This window comes from Thamnophis elegans, chromosome 2, assembly GCF_009769535.1.
Source record: "Thamnophis elegans isolate rThaEle1 chromosome 2, rThaEle1.pri, whole genome shotgun sequence".
Taxonomy (NCBI): Eukaryota; Metazoa; Chordata; class Lepidosauria; order Squamata; family Colubridae; genus Thamnophis; species Thamnophis elegans.
Window position 1 is genome coordinate 50380249 of NC_045542.1, and position 11834 is coordinate 50392082.

The following is an 11834-nucleotide window of genomic DNA, read 5'->3' on the forward strand; positions in this document are numbered from 1 at the left end:
GCAGGAGCTTCAGGAGGCCTCCAATTATACATCCTTATGCTAATATCAAGGCTTGCTTATTTTTAGCTCAGCATATTTGAATCTATTCTCTTTGATATAGACACCATAATTCTTCCTTGAGACAGTTCACATATCATGCAAAGTGACAACCAAATCAAGTTGTAGTTTAGCCCTGTGGTTTTCAAACTGTGTGCCATGGCCTGTAATAAATTCACAGAGGTGCTGTAGAGTATTTTAAATTTTTTGTTGTGAAGCTGAATTTGGAGTGGTCTTCTGGCCTAGGGCACCATAAGAGATTACTGAGACTCTAAAATAGGAGTGTCAAACTCATGTCATCAGACTTTTTTCCCCTTCGCTAAACCGGGCGTGGGCATGGCCAGCATGTGACACATCCAGCCCATGGGCCAGGAGTTTGACAGCCCTGCTCCAAGGGTATCATGAACCACGAAGGTTTGGGACATTCTAGCTTAATATGATAGGAAAAAAAGTGATCCTCATCCTTATTTAAAAGCCCAATAACAACTTCAAACATGTATGGTGCTGAGCTCTTGACCGATAATCTGCCAATGTAATCGGTTGGAGCAGGAGAGATTTCTATCAGCCCCTCATCATGGGCAGATCACTTTCATTTCTGCTGGAAGGATGTACCTATAAAGTGGCCCACCATAGGCAGCTAAAGTAGTTGTGGGCTTTCAAAGATATTTGTGAAATTTTCCTAAGGATCTGTGGAAAGATCTATTGAGCACCTATTTGAAACCCATGAAAGTTGTTAGGTTTGCTCTTGAGTGGGCTTTTCCTGCTCACCAAATCTTGGAAGTTAAGCTAGTATGCTAAAGAGATGCATGAAATGGAGTGATTTATAGCATATTGGCAGAAAAAAAAATGAATATTACTAGATACAGTCACTGCTTAAACTCAAGTTTGAAGCCCTTATTGCGTTTACCACATATTGCCATCTGGTGGTACTTTCCCCTTTTTGTGAATGATGCGCTGGAAGAATCTATAGCAGAGCATTGTGATGAGTCAGCAGGACATGTTGCAGATAAAACCTCTCAAATTTGCCGAGAGGTGGAAAGTTACACTGAATAGGTAACAGTGGTGACATTGGGTGATACTATAGTCTAGAGAAGAGAAGAGAAGAGAAGGAGCAGGGGAGACATGATAGCAGTGTTCCAATATTTGAGGGGCTGCCACAGAGAGGAGGGGGTCAAGCTATTTTCCAAAGCACCCAAAGGCTAGACAAGGATGGAAACTGATCAAGGAGAGATTCAACCTAGAAATAAGGAGAAATTTTCTGACAGTGAGATCAATCAACCAATGGAACAGAAGTTGTTTTCAGAAGCTGTGGGAGCTTCATCACTGGAAGCTTTCAAGAAGAGCCTGGACTGCCATTTGTCAGAAATGTTGTGGGGGCTCCAGCTTCAGCGGGTGTGGGGGGGTTGGACCAGATGATCCCTTCCAACTCTATTAATCTGTTAAAAGTATCTGAGCCTGTGGAGCTTAAGGAAATGGATAGTATTCCTTGTGAGTCCACCTCTGCCACATGTGAGCTTTATTCCAAAGACGCACCAGCATGGCCCTTGCTCAAGAAGACATCCTTAAATCTGGCTGTATTAGATGACAAGTGCCCAGTCTTCACTGTTTCCTTTTTAGTAGAAGTGGCGGCTCACTAGGTTAGGATGCTGGGCTGACAATCAGCAGGCTCACCTTTGAGACCTGGTGCAGCTGTGGGACGGGGTGAGCTCCCACCACGTGCTCCAGCTCCTGCTGACCCAGCAGTTCAAATGCAGGCAACTGCAAGTAGATAAATGGGTACCACTTTGGTGGGCAACTTAATGGGGACATGAAAAGAGCCCCCAAATGGGCGTCCCCCGGGCAACAGTGATGTCACCATTCAATCCTTTCAACCCGTAAGTGCTTTGGCACTCCTGACACGACTGTGGTAGTAGAGGTGTTGTGGTGATAGTTAAAAAGGAGAAAACAGATTACCTAAGATCCATTTCAGGCAAGAGTCAGGCCTATATATAGGATGAAAACCAAACTCCCTTTGCTCATGGATGATGTGGCAGGATTGAGGTTACTTCCCTCTTAGAGGGAACATTGTTCCATAGGATAGGTAGCAAGACAAAGATTGCACAACATCTGGGTTCCTTAGATCAGTGGTCCCCAACCTTGGCAACTTTAAGACTTGTGGACTTCAACTCCCAGAGTTCCTCAGCCAGCTTTGCTGGCTGAGGAACTCTGGGAGTTGAAGTCCACAAGTCTTAAAGTTGCCAAGGTTGGAGACCACTGCCTTAGATGATACTACCTCTTATTTGGGACTCAATGCATACACACTCTGCCAAAGTTTGGAGACAGGTGATCCTAGCCTCTTTTTTCATGAACGAGGATACCCAAGACCTTGAATTGCATCTGGAAACCCATTAGAAGCAAAGCAATAGTGTTGGGCTATAGATAGGAAAATCAAGACCAAGCTTAGTCCATGCAGAATGGAGTAGCTATGGCTTCAGAAGCTCAATAGTTACAAGATGTTTTAGCTCATATGGGATTATGCTGCTAGAATAAAAGTGTAGACCAGTGGTGGGCAATTAATTTTTTCCAAGGGACCACAAGAAAAATTGGTGATGTATAGGTGGCTTTTACCAGAAGGGTTATCTTTTTTCTGGCAAGGCCAGAGGTTTCGGATTGAATCATTGCAAGATGCACAAGACTTTATGGAAAGCCAGTTGAAGAGGGGAACTCAGAATAACGATGGAGAATTGGATAACAAGAGCCGAGGAGAGGAGCGAAAGAATAGTGTCCCGGGAGATGAGAAAGGGGGAAATGAGAAACAAAGCAGAGATGAGAGACCGCAAACGAGGCAGACAACAAAAGCCAAAGCCTTAAACAAATAAACATGGCGGATGAACTCCACTTAATTTCTTTAAATGTAAATGGTTTGAATTCACTAAGAAAGAGAAATAAAATATTGAATGCTCTACGGAAAAAGAATTGTGATTTGACATGCCTGCAAGAAGTACATATAGTGAACCACCAGCAAAATGTGTTGTATTACCCCCGGCTGGGTATAATGTATACAAGTTTAGCAGATGAAAAGAAAAGGGGCATTGTGTTGTATGTTAAAGACCATATCGATTCTAAATTGGTGTATACTGATGGAGAGGGTAGACTTTTAATGGTTGAATTGAAATTTGGTCGATATAAAATTTTGCTGGTGGCCATATACGCACCGAATGACAACCAAAGTACTTTCTTTAGAAAGTTGCATCTAAAAATTGCAGAGTTAGGCTATGACCACATATGTGTGGTGGGTGATTATAACGCGGTGGCAGATAGGACAATGGATTATAACCCAGGAAACATCCAAAAGGGGGGGAAATTAAGAGAAAGGAGGAGAGTTCTCCCCAAAACCTTTGAAGACATGAGGGAGGAATATGAATTAAAGGATGTATGGCGTGAACTCCACCCACAGAAACAACAATTTACTTTCTTTTCACATAGACATCAATCCTGTTCTAGGATCGACATGGCCTGGTTGACACCAGAAATTGGGGACTTGATTAAGGAAGCAGCAATTGAGGTTAATACCTGGGCTGATCATAATCCACTCTTATTGGTGTGGAAAGGAGTAAGGCAGGGGAGGAAGAGAAGGTGGATGATGAATACAGAGATAGTGAAAGAACAGGAATTTCAGCAAATGTTTAAAAGGGAAATGAGGTTTTTTTTTTGAAGAAAATAGGAAAGGAGTAACTCCACAAATACTTTGGGATACGGCCAAGGCTTATATGAGAGGCCTAGCTATTAAATATACAACAGGCACACACAGGAAAAAATTAGAAGAGAGGGCAAAATGGGTAGCTAAACTGGAGGTGGTAGAAAAAGCCTTGCAACAGAACCCACTAGATAATGGGAAAAAAGAAGAAATGGCTAGAATTAAGCACGGGATCTCTCTTCTAGACCAGGAGGATGTCGCTCGGAAACTTAGGGGGATTAAGCAAAACTTTTTTGAGCATGCTAACAAACCGGGTCGTTGGCTCTCTTATAGACTTCAAAAAGAAAGAGAGAGCAGACATATAGCTCAACTGCAGAATAGTAAAGGGGAATTAGTAGAAACCAAGGGGGAGAAACAGGAAATTATCCAAGGTTTTTTTCAGCAACTATATAGTAGGGAAGAAGTTTCTGAGGACCAAATTAAGGAATTTTTAGACAATGCAAATCTACCCAAGATCTCAAATGAAGCAAAAGGGGTACTGAACCAAAAGATAACAATAGATGAATTAGAAAAGGCAGTCAAAAAAATGGAAAACAACAAAACTCCTGGCATGGATGGTTTGCCAGTTGAAATCTATAAATCTTTTTTGGAAATCTTAGGACAAGAGATGATAGTAATATTTAATGTTGTCTTGACGGATTCTATCGCACCGAAATCATGGGCTGAGGCCTATATAACCCTTTTGCCTAAAGCTGGAGCTGACCGCACCCAAATTAAAAACTATAGGCCCATTTCACTTTTGAATGTGGATTATAAAATCTTTGCAGCTATACTGGCAGATAGACTTAAATTCTTCCTTAATAAATTTATACACCCTGATCAGAACGGCTTCCTGCCGTCAAGGCATTTGAAAGATAATGTTAGAATTATTTTGGATGCCTTAGAATATTATGAAGCTCGGCCGGATAAACAAGTGGCCTTTATGTTTCTTGACGCACAAAAGGCTTTTGATCGGGTAAATTGGAACTTTATGTTGTCACAACTAGAAAATATGAAGTTTGGAGAAAATTTCTTAAATGCAATTCGGGCAATTTATGTACGACAAACTGCGACATTATTGGTAAATGGAGAAGAGGCGGGTGATATTGAGATTGGTAAAGGCACAAGACAAGGATGCCCGTTATCCCCCCTACTGTTTATCCTCACATTAGAACCCCTTCTTAGAATAGTGAGGAGTGACACACAAATTAAAGGGTTACGAGCTAAAGCTCAGGAATTTAAGGTCCAGGCTTTCGCCGATGACCTTGTTTTTATCCTGGAGGATCCTATGGCTTCTGGGATACAACTTTTACGTAAAATAGAGGAGTACGGTAGGATAGCGGGGCTACGTATAAACAAAGAGAAGACAAAACTGTTAATTAAGAATATGACTCTGAACCAGAAAAGGGAAGTACAAAGCCTGCTAGGGATTAACATGGCCCATAAAATACAATACTTGGGAATTTGGCTCATGGAGAGATGTTCCTCTATCAAGGTAGATAACTATATGAAATTGCTACAGCAGGTATCTAAAGATATGACTAATTGGAGTGGTAAACAACTGTCTCTGATGGGCAGGATTGCGACAGTCAAGACATATGTATTACCAAAATTTTTGTTTCTGTTTCAAACGGCACCAACTAAATTGGACAAATTTTTAAAAAAATCTTTGGAGACAATAGTGGCCCAATTTATATGGCAAGGCAAGAAAGCACGAATTAAAGCCCAAATATTGCAAAAATGTAGAGAACTGGGAGGCTTCGGAGTACCCAACTGGGAAGCATACTATAATGCAGCAATTATGACATGGGTGAAGGATTGTGTGATGTTGAGCAGAAGGCGCCTATTGGCTATAGAGGGACATGACCTCCCTCAGGGATGGCATGCCTCCCTCTGGCAAAAAAGAGACACCCCCCATAGGTACTTCATGGGACATTATATTCGGAAGATTTTGATGGGGGTCTGGGAAAAGATGAGGAAAAAATACTATCTTAGGGTTCTGTGCTGGTTGGCACCATTAGAGGCCTTAACGCATCCCAGTGTATTTAATTGGACAAGAAACATAACATATAAAGACATCATGACAGAAGATGGCAACATAAAAACAAAGATGGAATTAGAGCAGCAGGGCAGGAATCTGGAATGGTGGGAATATTTACAGGTTAGAAACAGGTTTAAAAGCGATAAGGTACGGTTTGGGATCTACCCAAACCCTCAGGGGCTAGATAAGATTTTGTTTGGTGGAGACAAGAAAATGTTATCGAAGATTTACCAATTTTCGACCTGCCAAGATGCTAATGAAGAGATGGACAAAAGCCTTCTAATAGCATGGGAGAGAAACTTTGGCTATGAAATGAAATGGGCAAATGGTGGGATCTATGGAGTAAGACCATTAAACTTACAATATCTACAGCATTCAAAGAAAACATATACAAGATGGTTTATAGGTGGCACTTCCCCCCAACGAGGTTAGCCAAGATGTTCCCTGGGTTATCTCCATTGTGTTGGAAATGTGGAAGAAAGGATGGCACATTCTACCATATTTGGTGGTCCTGTACTGAGGCCACAAAATATTGGAAAAGGATTAAAAAATGGCTAAAAGAGGTTACCGGGGCAAACATCGAATGGAGACCCGAGAACCTTCTACTAAGCATTAAACCAGAAAACATAGGCAGTTCAATATGGCATCTGAGCCTACATATAATTGTGGCCGCAAGAATAACCTATGCACAATTTTGGAAATCCACTACCATACCGTCGGAAGATGCTATAATTAAAAAGATCTATGAATGTGCAGAAATGGACAGAATGACGGGTTGGCTGAGGGACAAAGGAGAAACGGAACATTATCTTAGCTGGAACCTATGATATATGTGGGCGACAAGGAGAACAGCAGGGACTTAAAATGGGGAAAGTTAACATGGGTACTGTAATAGATCCCTGAACTTTGTAATGAGAAGATGTGGCTTAGAGACCTAACAATGAGGAAGGAAAGAAAAAAGTTGGGCTGTGAATGACTGTCACCGCGGGGGGGGGGGGGGGAGGAGGGGGGGTTGTATGTTTAAAATTGTATTTGTATCTGTATGTTTTACTCTAAAAAAAATTTATAACTAATGAATGCCGATACAAAAGGCTGTATATCTACTTTATATTGTTATGTATGTTTTGTCTTTTCTTATGTTGTTGTGTTTTTCTTTCTGTTTTTAAAGGTAATAATGTTTAATAAAAACTATTTTAAAAAAAATTGGGACTGTTGCAGAAGGCTGCCGCCACTACTCACTCTGCCTCCATTCTGCCGTTTGTCACCCCACCCTCCTGTCACCATCCCACCACCTGCCCTCGGTCACTGCCACTCTACCCCACTCCCTCCAATGATGCTCCATAACCAACCTCCTGCCCCTCCCCCCACCAATGATGCTGATGCTGGGAAATAAAACATCCAGGTCTCATGTAGGCTCATAATCTGGGAATAGAACTGATATCATGGCTCCCATTAGTACAACAGGTAAAGGCTGCAGCCAGGAACACTTTTGGCCAGTCTCAGCAAATGTACCTATTTCAGTTTTTCTTGGAACCCTCTGGTTATTAATGGCTTTGTTGAGTTAATAGAATGCAGCTGTTTATTAAAGAGTCAACCCCATTATTGCCCTAAACATGAGTTTCAGTCTTGCCTTGTTTACAAACGCCAGCTGGGTGACTTTGGGCCAGTTACTCCCCTCTTCAGCTCTGAAAAGACAACGATGGCAAACATTCCCAAAACTACTGGCTAGAAAACTGCATGGACTGTTGTCAAGAATCAGTTCTCTCGAGGATATATTGTTACAGTGCACACACAAACCAACCAGTACATCTTTGGTGGGTAAAATGTACAGGTAGTCCCTGACTTACAACCAGTTGCTTAGTGACCATTCAAAGTTATGATGGTCCCAGGGGTGGGATTCAGCCGGTTCATGCGAACCTGTAGTTACGGCGATCAGTTGGCCCCGCCCACGCACCCCTGCGCTAGTCTGTCCTATATTTCCTTTGTTTGAAGCCCAGTTGATAGGTGTGGCAGAGCTGATTGCCCTGCCTCAGCTGCTTTAATCACCGGGGCTGCAGTAGAAGGTAAGCTTTAGAGCTGTTTTGAAACAAACTGCACATGCGCGGAGCATGTGAAGTGGGTGCTCAGCGAACCAGTTGTTACACCAGTTGAATCCCACCACTGGATGGACCTCCCTGGGGGTACCAAAGATCCAGTTCTGAAGTTTTGACACACAAACACACACACACACACACAACCATGTTCATGTGACACCCAGCTGACATTTAGGGCTATTTGCAGACTCCCATTCTCACATGACTGCGTTTTATGATGGTTTTGCTGAAAACCAGCATTTACTTCCAGTTTTTTGGGGAAAAAACTGGCCCATAGTGAACAATAAGTTCACTTTAAGATTGCAGTGTTTGCTTTATGACTGGAAAAAGATCATAAAATCAGGTCAGTCATGTGGGTGACCTGCTTTACAACTGTTATGACTTATATCTTAAGTAGGCTCCATTGCAGTCATAAATCAAGGACCACCTGCGTCCATCCATCCAATGTAGGACTGAGTGAAATTCCAATAATAATGATGAGTCATTTGTAATCATTGGTGAATAGATGCCAAGTTTCTTGTTCAAACTTGTATTGGTTCTACACAGCACCGCAATAAAATAGAATTGTAGTGAGAGGAAAAATACCTGTTTAGTCAGGTATCCTATAGTTAATCTGCAGTGCTAGGGAGTAACCTCACTTGCCTTTATAAAGGCAATCAACAGGTGAAAGAGTCGTGTTTCTATTCATCTTAAAATGCAGTTTGATGTTTCTGGAATCTGAAACAGGTTTGCACGTGCTTTGTTACATCATTTGGAAGAGAGGCATATACATATCTGTGAGAAGTGTTACAAGTTTTGGATAGATACATTTCTTAAACTTCTAACATCTTTCCCAGTACATGGAGTATGCACTACAACACCTGTGGTGAAACTCAATTTTCAAAGAACAAAGAATAAGAATTTATTATTTCCCCATCACATTTCACTTCTATAATACAAGACACACTACAATGCCTCATTTTTCATTTATTCTACCGGTAGCTGAAAGTAAGACTATTTTGCTGCACTGTTTAGCCTCCTTCTAGTGAAATGCAGGATACTTAAGAAGGACCAGGGACACCCAACATCTCAGAAGCTTAGCTGGTGATTTTGGGTTGACCACGCACACCTACTTCACAGGATTATTGTAGGGTTAAAGCAATGGTTCCCAATATGGGGCCCATGCCCCACAGTGGGGGGGGGGGGATTTGAACCTTGTTTAAACCAAGTTAATGGCCTTTTAGGCTTCCTCTGCGTGAGTAGAGTTCACTTTTTGAGTAAAATAAGAATTATATGCCACAGGGGAGGCATCGGGATTTTAGAGATGCTTAGGTGGGGCATGACCAAAAAAAGGTTGGGAACCACTGGGTTAAAATAAGAAGGCTGAAATCAATGCATCACAAGAATTCTCCAGATGTACCTTAAACTTTATTTTTAAGCAGCTCTACAACCCGGACATTAGAGGCACCTCAGTCCTGCCTGCCTTACTCCAGCGGAAAGTCTGTATGGCATGTTATTCAGAGGTAGCAATATATAGAAGAGTTTCGGAACTTCAGTTCCCATCTGCCCTAGACAGCACGGCCGGTAACTATAGGAATTGTGTGAGATGAGCACCAGGATGGTGTAAGAGGTAAACTACCACCTGCGAAATAAAAGGTGTAATATAAAGGTATAAATAAAAACCTTCAACCAGGAAAAGAAAGCTCAAGGACGGACTTCGGGTAAGTTATTCCCTCTCAGGCCCACGGAACTTTCCCTGTTGCTGCTCTGGAGATAAAACGGGGAAGAGACCCCAGGCGAAATCCTTTAAACTCTAGGAAAAAAGGTGCCACAGAACTCGAGTCTTAACACCCAGCAAAAACACCACTCAAGACCTGGAGCAGAGCGGCTTGCTAACCTCCGAGCCACACGCTTTTCTTTTCTCCATCCCCAACCACCGAATCGCGCAGCTCACCCAAAGCTTGGCTGAAGGAGTTTAGCGGAGGTTTGAAACCCGGACACCCTTCCACACACCTCATTCCCTCCCTTTTTAAACTCAATTTGCGCGGCCGAATGTCGCCACCCGGCTCGGGCTGGGAGACGCGATCCGGTTGTTTTGCAATTCCTCCCCTTTCGAAGGAGCCGCGTTTTCCACGTTGGGGCATTCCGGAAACTCCCTTCCCACCCCGGGAAACCCGCACTTCGCCACGCGCCCGACCGCCTCAATACCCGGGACGGGCGCTTGCTCTCTTACCCAAAAGCTGGAGCCGCAGAAAGCCTCCATAATCGCGCCGGGTCCAGCCGCTCAGCGACACCTCCCCCCCGGCTCTCCTTTTTCCCGACCACTTCTCTGCTGACTCGCCCGGAGTCCCCGATGCCACCGCTTTCCTTTCGTCACGAGTGGCGGATGTTCGCTTCACGCAGGAAGGTGGGCGGGAAAGGCTTTGCCCAGGCAGTGTCCGCATTTGCCGCCGCCGCCGGGAAAAGCTGAGGTCCTGCTTTGCATAGGCCACGATTTCCCGATATGGAGGGGTTGTGTGTGAGCGGTTCCCGGTCGGGGAGAGTTGGCCCCTCCTGAAGATGCTGCGGAGCCTTTTTCCCCCCGATCCCGGCTCTTTTCGGCCACCTTCTACGGAGACGCGCGCATCGTCCCGGCCTTTCCCTCTTGGCTTGAAAGGGCGGCAGCCAGCGGCACCCCTGGGCTAATTTTGCTTTGCCTGGCTGAGCGCCACAAGAGGAAGCGGGAGGAGTGTCTATGCGAGGGAGAGGCCTCTGCTGCCTCCGCTGCTTTACTTAAGGCTCCTTCGGGTCCCATTACTGTAATGAAAAAAAATTCCACATTTACCCATGCTTGGCTTGTAAATGGAATATATGTTTTTTTTCCTGCTTGTAATATTTGTATCAATGCAATTGGCAATTATATACACGGTTTTGCTTTGAATGTAATTTTATATACATTTTGTTAATGGATACAGAAATACAAAAAAGAATAGAAAAGAAAAGCATATAAGAAAACAAGAAAAAAGACAAGGCATGAGAATATAAAGACTTCCGATATCTCTCTAGGCAGTTATATATACAGTTCTAATCGAACCGCTTTCTCTAATTTAATCCTAATCTTTCCATAACTTTCTAATTATCAAAACCACAAATCACACACACACACAAATATGTCAGGTTTCACTGCAGTAAATGGTAAGTGAAAACTACCTCTGTTTTCACTATGTCCAGGTAGTTGCACACTTGTGTTAACAACTCACCTGATTCCACCAAGTATAATGTGGGATACAGGGGTGGGATTCAATTTTTTTTACTACTGGTTCTGTGGGTGTGGCTTGGTGGGTGTGGCATGGCTTGGTGGGCATGGCAGGGGAAGGTTACTGCAAAATCCCCATTCCCTCCCTATCAGCTGGGACTCAGCAGGCAGAGAATAGATGGGGGCATGGCCAGTCAGAGGTGGTATTTACTGGTTCTTCAAACTACTCAAAATTTCTGCTACCAATTCTCCAGAATGGTCAGAACCTGTAGAATGCCACCTTTGTGTGGGAAACACTATGAAAAACAGTCTTCTCTCCTTCCAAAGACATGGAAACTTTTTGGAAATTACTCTTGTTTGCTCAAAAATGCTGGTCTCTCTTAAAGCTTGTTTGGGTTTCTGCATCGCTCTGTAATTCAACAAGTCGTGTCCCATCACCCCCTAATGTAGCAGGAACATCGTCAGCATTCACCTGAAATGGATCCAGGCTGCAATAGCTGCATTTAGCAGGTCGCAGAAACAAACTTCTGTATCATTATGCAACTGCTTCAAAATGACCCAGATACACAAGGTTTTCATCTTTCCATTCAAGACTTAGTTGCTGCCCCCCCCCCAAAAAAAACTGGGCAAATTCCCAACACTGTTTGCATACAGCTTCTGCTTTCTAAGAGACCCCATAATAATCTCTTTACATGATAAAAGGTTATACTTTCTTCTCTTCAACTACTTATCTAA

At 43.2% G+C, this 11834-nt stretch overlaps 1 protein-coding gene across 4 annotated transcripts in view; it reads right to left on the minus strand.

Moving 5' to 3' along the window:
• ABCC3 (ATP binding cassette subfamily C member 3) overlaps positions 1-10563 on the minus strand; it is an 85784-nt gene extending 75221 nt beyond the window's left edge. For all 4 annotated transcript variants that reach the window (XM_032210243.1, XM_032210244.1, XM_032210245.1 and 1 more), the window contains exon 1: positions 10098-10563. In XM_032210243.1, the coding sequence (XP_032066134.1) occupies positions 10098-10127 (30 nt within the window). In that variant the 5' untranslated portion in view covers positions 10128-10563. The remainder of the gene's footprint in view (positions 1-10097) is intronic.
• Positions 10564-11834: the final 1271 nt, after the last annotated feature.